Source organism: Zonotrichia leucophrys, chromosome 20 (genome assembly GCF_028769735.1).
Source record: "Zonotrichia leucophrys gambelii isolate GWCS_2022_RI chromosome 20, RI_Zleu_2.0, whole genome shotgun sequence".
Classification (NCBI taxonomy): Eukaryota; Metazoa; Chordata; class Aves; order Passeriformes; family Passerellidae; genus Zonotrichia; species Zonotrichia leucophrys.
The window spans coordinates 13,455,125-13,468,202 of NC_088189.1; the positions used below are offsets into that span (position 1 = coordinate 13,455,125).

Consider the following 13,078-nt stretch of genomic DNA (forward strand, 5'->3'; position numbering starts at 1 on the left):
TTTTAAATTATAAAGAGCATGTGCCAACATATTTCCAAAGCTATGCATGTGGAATGCAGTCACAGGGTTTCATTCTCACCTCAGTGTCTCCTTTCAAATAAATACAAAACAAAATTACCTTCTTCAGTAAGCTGGTTCCTTACCAGATAAATTCCAGTGCTGAATAAAGTCACCCAAGTTAAATTGCTGTGACCCTGAAAGTCTCTCAATCCATTGATAGCATTTTTTTTCTGTCTGTACTCCCTGATTTTTGTGGTTTGAGGAGCTCCTGCCCAGCTCTTCCCTTCCTTTGGTTTAACCACGTTGCACTAAAAAGAGTGGGGATAAAAGCAGCTTTCTTGTGATTTCTTAGAAAAATAACTGAGATCCTCCTTTGCTGCCTTCCTTTCTCCCAGTGTAGCATTTGGGTTGCACTCTCCTCCTTCCTTTACCCCTCACACTGGAAACTGTGGTGGGATTTTGTTGTCTTGGATGAAAATTCCCCAGCAGCACTGGGGGAAGCTGCTGGGAGGGCACTGCAGGTGGGATTCAGAGAACAGAACCCAAAGGATGCGTGGCCTGAGTTTCCTGCTGGGGGGCAGCTTTATTTTAAGCAGTGTTTGTTCAAACCTGCCTGAGTACCAACAATGGTGCATGCAATTGTGAAGCTGAGTATGATTTCTCTAATAATTTACATATTATGGTAGGATGTTATAGAAGCAAACCTCCCTTGGAGCAGGTATGTAGCCACCAAGGAAGTTCAGACAATTATTTCAATGGTTTATTTTTAGTTGCAAGAAGTTACTGTGTCTCTATTTGTCGAAGTGAGGGAGCGACCACCTTTGTTGATTTTGCATCTGACTCTGTTTAATCACTTTTTATAACAGTGTTAATTAAGTTCATGCATATTGCAAAATCTGAGCTCCTGACAGGCTGTAGAGAAAACTTCAGCTCCTCCTTTTGTTTACAATACCTGAAGTTTGTTTACTGAAACCAAGATCAGTGTTCCCACCATGATATGAAGAGTTCTCAAAACCTTCATATTTATTCCCAGACTGGCCGTCTGTTCCCAGTAGTAGCCATGGACAGAACGGTCTGAGAATCTTGTTGTTTATATGAAAGGTGGCTGAGAACCTTAATTATTTACAGGATCAAGCCTGGGAAAGGCTGCTTTACAGCAGGCTTCTATATTTCCCTCAGCTGAATACCTTCATGGCCTCTTTCTTTAAGCCATGCTTAAACCAGGCTCTCCACATCTATTCTATCTTTTTATATGCCAAATAATTTGTCTTGTTCATTTCTGAGAAAATCATACTTACCTTGTCATGCTCTGAGCATCCTTTACACTGCCCCAGTCGTTCTGTCACAGCTCTCAAACCTTTCAGCTGATGTTCCTGAATTTCAGATTCTGACAGTTTCTTGGAAGTGAGTTGCAGCATCTGGGAGAAAAATGGCAATAGGAGTTTTCTGTAATTTAAAACAAAACAATACCAGAACAACAAAACACCAACCAACAAAAAAACCCTCAAAACCCAGCCCAAACCACACAAAATCCCTAAATATCCATGAAGATGTGTTTGATTTTCTACTGCAGAAAAAAACCCTGAACATGCATTCTCAGCTTAGGAATGGCAGTTTCAACTTGTGAAAGTGCTTGTAGCATTACATTGAATTTATGAAGGCATTTGCTTTTCACATTCCTAAGTACTATTTCTATTATAATAAAATTAGATGGAAGTATTTTAATAATGATTGAGGAGTGGTTTTTAATTTTGTGATTAAGCTTACAAGTAGCCCTAGGCTGATTCTGAGTTGAAATCATCTGCAGCTTTTAATAGAGTAGCTTTTTACATAAAAACAAAATCTGTTTGGTGTATTTGTTACATAAATCAAGACAAGTAAAATGTTAAAATTTAAATGTAAATAGGCAATAGCTGAATTTGTGTGACTGATGGCATTAATGCCTTTTGCACTCTTTTGCTTCTTTCTAAGTCTAGTTCATTAATCACCACAGATTCTTCTTTGGCTAATCAGTATATTTTAGCTTGGTTTCCTAACAGAATTAGGTGTACATAATTCCACCTGCTCTCTTCCCATTTTCCTGTGTGCTGCACTACAAACTTTCTAAATTACTAATCCATTCCAGCTAGAAAGTGATGGAGATGGAGGTAGAGAAATTGATGAAATTTCTTTGAGTTGTGAAAAATCCAGGTAAAGTACATACATGCATGGTAGGGAAGGGACTTTAATTAGTGCCCAGCTGAGAGAAAAGCTGCAGTGTGTTTTCTGTGATTATTCCTTGCTGGAAGCTTGGCATGGAACCAGCTGTTCTGCTTGTGGAGTCTTTCTCAGCAGGCACTTAGGGATAGTGGAACTGGAGTCAAGGAATTGGAAAACATGGAAAGAGAGAGAGGTGAGGATGTTGAAGTGCAGGGCAGAGGTAAATTGTTGCTTCCTCCTTCTTCTTCCTCTGGAACTCTGCTTTTCCTGGTTAATTAATGGAGCTTTCCATAGGTGTACAGCCTCTAGGTTTTTGCAAGAGTACAATAAAATAAGTCTCTTCAGTTTTATTGTTCAAAAATAATTAGAAACTTTCTAGCAGCTGAGAGAACTAAACAGTGTGTAGTACAGTTTCTTTTCTTTAGAAGTTTTGGCAGGCAGTGTATTCCTGGAATTTTCCTGAAGCTGGTTGTTGGTAAGGCTGTGTCTCTCATCATTTCCACATGTGTTAGCTCAATGGGTATTTGCAGGACTCTCATTTCAGATGTGGTTAAGCTGCTAGATTTTCTTTGCATATTCTCAATGAAAATGATCAAATGTTACTAAAATCATTTTAATGAGTGTATTTGCTGGGTTAGAAGTCACAGTTGGCTTTAACACGTGCTTCTGAATGAGTGTTGTGTGGTGTAAATGCACAGTGTGGCAGTTCAGGGAAGAGGGATCTCCTTCAGGGATCCCAGGTGTGTTCTGTGCAGCTCTTCTGTCAATCCAAACTCCTTCAGACTGTGCAGTGTGTCTGTGCTGCTCGAGGTGTGATCTGATTGCTTCATACAGCATGAAGTGTTGTAGTGTGTTGTTAAGTTTCTTGTGTTATTCCCCCAATTTATGTATTGTTCTCCCCTATTATGTGTAAAATGGTTTCGTTCCCCCAGTTTTTCCCGCCACTGCTAGCCTGTCAGCTAAGTTGCTATAGTAACCGCTATTCATAGTTGCCGATATGTAATTGCTCCTCCCCTGGTTTCCCTTATAAGTGAAAGTTGTTTCCTCCCTGTCCAGTCAATCACTCCCTTTCTCCTCCCAGGTTTCGAGAACCTTCTCCTCTCTGGAGATGGTGGCTGGCTGGGGTCCCAGGACACCTCCTTTACCTTTTGATTATTGGTCTCCATGGAGTGTCAGTTCTGTGAAGTTCATCCCCTCACCTTTCCCGATTGGTTCCGCCTGTACCCACCCCCCTCCTTTATAATCCTGTTTCACCCCCTATGGAAAAACTTTTTCCCGGTTGGTTTCCCGGTGTTTGGATCCCGCAACACCTTCAATAAACCGATGTTTAACCCCCGGGAAATGGTCAGCTCCGTTCCTCCCCTATCCCAGCGGTGTGAGCCAGTCCGCAGCCAGCACAGCCCGAGGCCCTCAGACGCCGAAGGGCGCTGGCCAGGAATGGCAGAGGGGCGTCGGCCTTTCGCCCTCAGCAGTCGGACTCTAAACTTCGGGCCACATATGCCCCCCTCCGCAATGAAGGATACCCAGGGAGGCTGGTACAACCAGTCACAGGAGCAGAATTCAAAATTGCCCTCTAAATCATTTCAATTTAGGCTACTTTTAAAAAACTTGGATTAAAATCTTTTTCACTCTAGCATGATTTAAATTTGCGTGATTCACATCTGAAATTCAGTAACAGCATTGAACTCTACCAATAACACCAAATACCATTTGAGCAAGTCATTAGTACTTTTTTTTGGAGGTGTCACATTTTGCTATAGGAACCACTGGCATCAGCAAGCTGCAGGATGCAAGAATAACCCATTTCACAACTTTCAAACACCTGTGGGGTTACAATTCCCACAGTCACTGTCACAGACATTTGCTTCAAATCACAGCCTCCAAAAAGAAAGTTGCCATATCAAGACCTGATCCCCTTGCACAAATTCTGGTTTCCTTGGTGTGAAAAATGCATATTATATGATAGGCTCTTCACAAATACTAAAATGAATACTATATGTGTTATATTGGGAAGTTATGCTGTATTAATCTCTTTTAACTAGTGCTGTATTAATCTCTTTTAAAGTAATGTGGTAGCTATAGTTTTTAGGCTGTAACATAATATTAAAATAGAAACTATGTGGTGTAAGGTGCATTTTGTAACTAGCTCAAGGAGTGGATAAGATAATCAAGAAGTTCTTCACACAGAGATAACAGCAACAAGACCCCAAAAATCCCAAGAGAATTATTGCCTCCTTATCAGGACAACCCAGACTTCTCCCAGACTTTGAGGAACCTCAGTGACTGATTTACAAGATGGGGGGGAGTTGAAGTTAAGCAGAAATACCCTTAGCTTGAAAGGAATGTTTGTATCATGTATGAGATAGATGAATATGCAATAGCCTATTGCTTTTAAGGGTTAATCCTTTGTTAGCAAGGTGTTCTTTTGTGGCAGAATGCAAAAGCACCCAAATGTCCATAATTCTTTGCTTTTTTGTTGTCTTTTATTGTCCTAACTTTGATTGTCCAAATTCTTGTTGTTCTAATTTTTATTACTATTAAACGTCTAAAAGTTTAACACAGGTGAATGGCGTTTTTCACACTTGGTGTGGCTGAACATGTTTGGGGTAGATAAACTGCCTGTGGTGTTATCAGCTGTGGGTTCATAAATGGAGTCTTTTGACTGACGTACAGATAGCAGCAGCCTAAGCTGACACTTTTCTTTCTTGCTGGGAGTTGTGTGTGCACAAAAGTGCTCGAGGGCTGGCAGGGGGTGTTTGCTCTGCACTGGGCTCCTGTCTGGTGCTGCCCAAAGCAGAGCAGCAGGGGGGGCTCAGGGCACCAGGGAGGGGCACAGAGGGTTTGCAGTGGGTGCTGAGCAGGGAGATGGTGTGGGAGGAAGGAAAGGGCACGGCAGGGATCAGGGATGCTCTGGAAGTTGTATCCAGCAGGATGTTCATTCTGCAGTGGAGTTCAGTTGGTAAGAGATGCTGAGGTGAAATGTGTTGTAAAACCAAATAGGTGATGGGGTACCCGGGTATTTCAGAGTGATGACTGTGTTTAATGTAACAGTACACTATTTAATTTCTCTGGAAGCTCTATGATGCACATTGTCCACTTTGTCTGTCCCCTAAAACCAAACACTGCAAGGAGGAGCCTGTGCTGCCTTGGGCTGGGAGGATCAGACCAGCCTTGGTGTGAGTGTTGGGCTGTGCCAAGAAGAGTTGTGCAGTGACTGAAAGTTGTCTTGTTCTCTTTCAAAAATGATGTATTTCCTTTTTTATTTAAGTGCTTTGTAGTGTTACAGCCTCTGTCTGTAGACTTGCTCTGGCCAGGTAAAATCAAAAAAGATAGAAAAGTGGATTTCTCTAAATTTGAAATTCCCTTTTTAATTTAATAATTTATTTTCAGTCTTTTTGCTGTGCTTGTGGATTGTGGTGTTTGTTTATTTTTAAAAAAGAAGTAGTATTTGACACAGAAAGATAAACCTACCCAGGATTTATGACACCAAGTCAAGCAGATGTTTTAGACATTAGAGATACAGCAAACTTTGGAATTAGAACATTATTCACTCATTAATTCACAGATTGAAGTGACAAAAATCAAAAGACCTCTTTTGCCTAGAACCTGAATAGTTACAGGTCATGTAACAGAGACTGAGCCCTTTGTAAAGGATTTTCTGTATTTGGGAAATGGAAAGGAACTAGACAAAAACCAGGTATGGTGGGTTTGCTTGCACTATAATGTATCCACATGTCAAAAGCCAGATGAATTTTTGAGCTTCTGAATATTGAAATGTTTGCATTCTCTCTTCATGCAGATTGAAGATCCAGCCCATATTATGGCTGGCAGTGGGTCCAGATCAGGACCAGCCAGTGGTTTGTCCATGAAATCACAGCTTCAGATCACTGGTGAGCTTTCTGAAATTATCTCTCTTTTCTGCTTAGAAATGTGACAATGTTTTCCCACAATTAAACAGAGTTTACTGTGTTGCATTTCAGGAAGTTTTGCATTTTAAAACACCCAAGAGAAGTCAGGATTGATGTTAGGCCATCATTACTTAGCAACTACTTTATTCTGGGTTTTATCTAAAATGCATTTTGAAATGATACATATTGGTGTAAAAGAAAAAAGAAAGGAATCATTCTTTTTGGTTGCTGTTAATTGTACAGACAGTCCTCCTGGAAATGTAATAGTGCATTATGGCACTGCTTGCACTTACTGCAGCTTGGCATAATATCAAATCTAAAAATCTAACACTTTTTCCTGATACTGCTGTTCATTGAAGTTGACTTATGGCTTCTCCCATGTGACATGTTTTTATGGCTACCATTGAAATGCATTAAAAAGGGGATAAAATATTTAATGAAAGTGTTGGTGAGAATATCACTGTCATTGAACACCTCTGCATTGTTTGGAGATGGATTTACATTACAGCCTTTGCTTTTTTTAGTGCGTTACCAACAGCGCAGCAGTTGAAACTTAATTATCAAAGTTTCCTCACTTCTGCTTTCTGGAAATTTAAATGCATGTAAGGCATCTGGGGCATCAAAACTGAATGGGAGATTCAGGGCTGTGTGCAGGTCTCTGTTTAGAAGCATCAAGAGTAAATTTTGCACCCTCAGTGTGAAGAGCTGTGGGCATATGCAGTAGTTTCAGAAAAGGGAGATTGTGGGGATGGAAAGAATGGTCAAAAATAGATAAAAAGCTTTAGACTAGGAAGGAGGTTGGATCTCACTGTTGCACAGGCTGTAGCTGTCCCTCTGAGCTCACAAGCTTGTGTTCCCTCAGTTGGCTGTGAGGCTGTAGAGAAATCTTGTCCCTGCAAGTTGATATTGGAGAGAATTTGGAAGAGGTTTTCACAAAGGTACCTCCAACAACACAGGGCTGGAGAGCAGAGCCAAGGATTGAAGTGGTGATCCTGTCCAAGGCCTGACACTCACACAAGAACAGTGAATAAATGCCTCAGTGTTTAGAATTGAGATTACTGAGGTATTTGGATTTCAGGTCTGAATTTCTGTAGGTGTTCAGCCATGATTTGCAGCAAGCTGTTGCTGGTGTTACCTCCCTCCTGCCCTACCCTCAGATCTCCATTCTGCTGCCCTCATGAGTTTTAAATGAAGTTTCAGGGTGTCTGGGTAAGATCAAACTTGGAAAGTTGGTACAAATCTGTTGATTTCTGCTGCTCCAAGGCAGGTCTTTGGGGTAAATAGAGATGTTTAGGTGTGAGGTGCTATAGCTTGGAAGTACTGGAGACAGGAGGGGAAGGATGGGGAGCTGTTTGTGAAAATTCATGAGTTAAATTCTGTGAGATGTCTGTAATACACAGAGGAAGAGTTTTCCTTGGGAGCATTTCAGAGCAGTTTATACTAAGCTACTTCTCTAAATCTCTAAAGGAGCATAGGCTATAAAGGGAATCTGGGGAGATTAGCCAGATGGGCCTGAATTAGTCATTTCTTTTTAAGGATGTAGTGAGGCTGTGGTGGGTAACAAACACACAGAAGAGCAAATTGGTTTTTGTCAGAACAGTGAATTCAGGGGCCAACTGGCAATGATAATATCTTTGTCTTCAGTACTGTTTTGTGAGTTCAGTGTTGCCAGTGAATCCAAGACACCTGGGACTCAAATATCAGGGTAGACACTCATCATAAAGGAGGCAGCATAGCAGTGGTGTTTGCAAAGATGGGAATGCTGCAGTCAGTAATACTGAATGCTTAAAAAAAATCCAAATACCAAAAAAACACCCACTCACCACACCCCCTCCCCACCAAAATTAAAGCTCTAGAGCTGCAAGTCTTGCCCAGATTTGTTGTTGCTAGAAGAGGAGGTAGCTACTGGAACCCAGGGCTTGGATTCAGCTTTTCAGTAAATTTGCTCAGCTGCAGAAAGCTTTACACAAAATTCATTTTGTCAGTGATTTTGTCCATGAGAAGTTGTGGCAATTTTCCACAGTGCCTTGATGAGAGGCAGATCATGTTTTGAGCTTTTTAACAAGCAGTGTAATAAACTCCAGGAATTCTCTTGGCTGGTGATAGACAGGAGATGCTTGTGGAGGATATTTTCTCTTTCAACACCTAAGCACTTCTGTGGATCTTGTACTAGTTATGATTCATAAGAGTGTCTGATGTTGCAAAAGTAGTGTTGCATGTTTTAGGTGTTTGTGTGAGCTGTGGCATTGTAAATGAGCTGGAATGCAAGAGGGGTTTTATTCATGTAATGTGGATTTATTCTTGAGCCTACTATACAGTACAAGGGTTTTATTCATGTAATGTGGTTTTATTCTTGAGCCTACTATCAGACATCAGTGATGTGACACTTGAATACTGAAGCACCCAAATGAAAAATACTCTTTGTAATTGAAATCTTCCTGAGTAAATTACTGATTTTTTTTCTCTTTCTTAACAGTTATTTCAGCAAAACTAAAAGAAAAGAATAAATGGTTTGGACCTAGCCCTTATGTGGAAGTCTCAGTAGATGGACAGTCAAAGAAGACAGAAAAATGCAACAATACAAATAGTCCAAAGTGGAAACAGCATCTTACAGTGTAGGTTTGATTTTATTTTCCAATTTATTTGAGTTAAATTAAAGCAAATGACAGTGGGCTTGAAGATTGTTTTTATTTTAAGCAAGGCATCAAATGTTGCATGACATGGTGGTGACATTTGTATAATTTTTAGAGTAAATATAGTACAGTCTGAAATAGATATTTACAAACTATTACACTACTTGTGCTTATATTTTGTATTGCTGTGTGTGACATATTAAAGGAGCTCTAATTCTGTGAGTAGTAAGCACAGTAATGTGATATTAAAATTGATGGTCCCATGCCCATTTTTGTTGTTATATTTAAAGTTACATCTTTCAGAAGTTCTGTTGCTGAAAGTGTTGCTGTTCTTTGTGTCCCACTGTCGTGTACCATGTCATAACACAGGTAGTTGGCTGTCTCATGTGCACCTCTAAATTCAAGCACAAATCCAAAATTCCCAATCAATTTCTGCAAATTGTTAGTACAAAACTAACATCAGATTCAAGATGAATACAGCTGTTGATATTTGCTTGGCCCAGTATTTGTGTTGTGAATAAAGAAGATACACAAGTTCTATAAAATTTAATTCTCTCTTAACATCACATGGAACTCTGGGATAAAGATCAGTCTGTGCTTGCACATTGGGCAGGGACTTTTCACAAGGGCGTGTTGGGTGGGATATTAGGATTAGGAAGAAATTCTTCCCTGGGAGGGTGCTGAGCCCTGGCACAGCTTGCCCAGAGAAGCTGTGGCTGCCCCTGGATCCCTGGGAGTGTTCAGGGCCAGCCTGGATGGGGCTTGGAGCAATCTGAGGTAGCAGAAAGAGGGCTGGAATCAGACAGGCTGTAATGTCCCTTCAGTGCAAACCATTCAGGGGTTCTGTGATTTGCTTGTACTTAAATTGTAAATTATTCTTCTTGAAGCATCTGGAAAACCATTTTTATATCTGTACTTTTATTTGTACTTTAGATTGTTGTGAAGTTTTAGTTACTACTATTTACTACCTTACTTTGCAGTGAGATATATTAAGAAAAAGAAAATCTTGCACTTTATATAAATATAGAAGAGTAGAATTTTCTTTTACCTTTTAAAGCTTTCCTTTTTCTCTTTTGTTTTTTAATGGGAATGTTGGTTGTTTGTGCTGTGCAAATCCACACAATAATGCATTTGCCATTTTTACTCTTGTTGAGTAAGAGCTGAGCACAGGCACCCCCTGTGTATCAGCTGCATTGGAAATTACACTAAAGCTGCATGGAGCTTAGTGAAGTAAATTGGTTTTTGTGAAATGTATTGGCACAGCTGCCTATATCCAGATTCAGGATAAAAAGGAAAAGTATAGTCCCTTCTGCAAATGAGGGTAGGCCCTCTTGGGGTTCCTCTCTGTGGAGTTTGTTAGGTGGATCTTCTCAAGGGATTGGCTGACTGTGAAAGTGTGGACTTATCAACCATATACAGCTGAAATTATCCACTGAGAAAATAAGCAGTCATTTGTACCCATTACTCACAATGAAAATAATTTAAAACTATGTAAATGTTAGAGTATTCCTTATAGAAAAAGAATATCAGCATTAAAAATTACTTTGAAGTTGTTGTCACAGAACTTACTGTGTTGTATATGCTGGTAGTTTTTCTATGTTTCCCTTAAAATAAAATAATAAAATAGTAATAATAAAAAATGTATTTGTAAAATAGTAATAGTAAAATAGTAATAATAAAATATGTAAAATAGTAATAATAAAATAGTTATAATAGTAATAATAGTAATAATAAAATAGTAATAATAGTAATAATAGTAATAATAAAATAGTAATAATAAAAAATGTATTTGTAAAATAGTAATAGTAAAATAGTAATAATAAAATATGTAAAATAGTAATAATAAAATAGTTATAATAGTAATAATAGTAATAATAAAATAGTAATAATAAAAAATGTATTTGGTCTGTGTCTTGATTGACATGACATATCCAGGTGACATGACAATGTGATAATTGGAAATGATTTGGTGTTACCACCATCATTTCTTTGTTTTTAAATTACTTCTAGTGACAGTAGAAGTAGATGCCTCAGTTCACCCCCTTCCCCACCAACAAATGCCCTTACAGTGCTCAACTTTTTCTTTTCAGAATTGTCACTCCTGTAAGTAAATTAAACTTTCGAGTCTGGAGCCATCAAACATTAAAGTCTGACGTGCTGCTGGGAAGTGCTGCTCTGGATATTCAGGAGACACTGAAATCCAACAGTATGAAATGTAAGTCTGACATGCAGGGGGCTCTGGACTGTGTGTTAGTGAACATGAGTGCTGTGTGCACCTCTGCAAAAGGCCCTTGAGGGTTCCTTTGGGTGCTCCTGGTTGCTTTTAGGAGCTTTCTATTACTTTTTCAGTTTCATCTTTTTTGGTTATACACAAGCTGCCATGGTGTCCCAAAAAATGTTTTTTCTTTGCTAGTGTGTGCAAGACTGAGTGAAAGAAAAGAGTTTCTTTCATATAGCTTAAAAATTCAAACTATGGTTGGGATTCTGGTGCTAGACAGTAAAGGTGTAAAGTTATTTTTGTTCTAAATAGTGCTCCAGGGGTATGTTGTATTATTAATCTTGGATTTAGTTAGGCTTTGGGCAGTATGTGCATCCTGGACAGCTTGAAGGAGAAATACAGAGTTCTAGAGACCCATTCCAGCTCTCAGGGGCTGCAGCACAGAGCTCTGTGCTGTCCTGCTTTGGTTCTCTCCTTTAAGGGAGTGTTGGCTTCCCAGCTGTCACACATGGGTGTTGCAGATGGAGAATGCTGACAGCAGTGAGAGCTGCTCTCCTGGCAGTCTGCCCTGCTGAATCTGGGTGAAAATCCCTGTGGATCAGTGTATTTGCTGTCTGACACCAGGCACCTGTTGGAGCTGACTGGGGTTTGTTTCAAACATTTCAGCAGGAATGTTTATTTACAGTTCTGTTTCACTGAAAACTCTGAATATTCCATTGGTCTGGGGATATGATGGAAAATGTTCACATTCTGAATGTGAATCTGGATGTCATTAGGTAAAAGTGAAGCTTTTTAGTTAGAAGACAAAAATTGTATCTGCTCTGAAAGGGAATTCCACTTCCTAACTCCATATAAAGGGCAGGTGCATTAATTGCTGTGGAAATGTGAGAGTCAATCTCTGCTGTCATGATAATCCTTTCTAGGCAGCAACAAGATTATGCTCCAATTTTGCCCTTTTTGTAGAAACAATAACTTTCTAATGATGTATGAAAATTCTCAGTTTTACCATGCAAAAAAATAACAGAGAGGTAGAGATGTGGCTCTGGGGGGTGTTGGGGCTTTTTTCCCCCCTTGATCCCTGAGGTTTGCAATGGCTTCTTGAATAAAAGGCCCTTTTTTGCCATGCAGTAAGATGAGCTCCCTTTGTTCTTTGTTCCTTTCCAGTGGAGCAGGTGGTGGTGACGTTGCACCTCGTCGGTGACAGGGAGCCAGCAGAGGTGGTGGGAGATCTGTCAGTCTGTCTGGATGGGATGCAGGTCGACCCCGAGCTCCTGACCAATGGGGAAGCCTCAAGTACAAGAAGTAAGTAACTTTAAGTCCAAATCAACATTTATCTGCTATGCAAAGCCATTTTTTTTGAGAAGCTTTAACACAATCTTGAAATAAGTACAATAACAGCAATTTCTGTAACTCTCTGTTTATAGAGATCAGAAATCTCATGCATTTTTGAGGTGGAGTCATAGTTCACAAGGCAGACCTTCAGCCTCATTGCAACAAAAACCAGATCATCATCTTTATTTTCTGAACTTTGCAAACTTTTATCCAGTGATCCCACATGTTAATGAAGGTCTCTAGCTTCCCTGAATTTTAATAATGTCATAAACAGAGAAATGCAAAGGTGGTTTGATCTCATCATCATCCTAGTAATAAGTATTCTGCTTACTAGGAGACATGAGTTTATATTATTTTTTCTTAAAATAGCTCATGTAAATGTACTCATAGATTTATTTCCCTGTGAAGAGCTGCAGAGAGGGATTCACTTTGTGTTTCATTGGTGTGTACAGCTTTTTAAACTGAAAACTGGAATACATGTAAAATATCTAATTGCAGTAAAATAAAAAGGTGATTTTAATTCCCTTGGAGCAGGACAGTGGAGCATTTCTGAAATACTGTACATTGAGAGGTAGAACTAGGTAAGAGTTGTTTTCCTAGAAAGCAGCAAGAGACATTGTCTGCAGTAGTGACCAGCTGGACATTTAATTGGCAAGTTCTAGGTTTCTGGGCTGGGGGGGTGTTAGAAGTTGCTTTGAAATTTCATCTTGAGTATCATAGAAAAATAGAATTAATACACAAATTCTGTAACCATATTTCTTAGAGTTTTTAGTCCGTTTTCTTTGCAT

General features: G+C 39.5%; 1 protein-coding gene across 3 annotated transcripts in view; it reads left to right on the forward strand.

Annotated features, from left to right (window-relative positions):
* Positions 1-13,078, forward strand: part of ITCH (itchy E3 ubiquitin protein ligase) — a 62,490-nt gene that overhangs the window by 22,208 nt on the left and 27,204 nt on the right. For all 3 annotated transcript variants that reach the window (XM_064729778.1, XM_064729777.1, XM_064729779.1), the window contains exons 2-5: positions 5,999-6,089; positions 8,584-8,722; positions 10,831-10,955; positions 12,123-12,260. In XM_064729778.1, coding sequence (XP_064585848.1) covers positions 6,020-6,089; positions 8,584-8,722; positions 10,831-10,955; positions 12,123-12,260 — 472 coding nt within the window. In that variant the 5' untranslated portion in view covers positions 5,999-6,019. The remainder of the gene's footprint in view (positions 1-5,998; positions 6,090-8,583; positions 8,723-10,830; positions 10,956-12,122; positions 12,261-13,078) is intronic.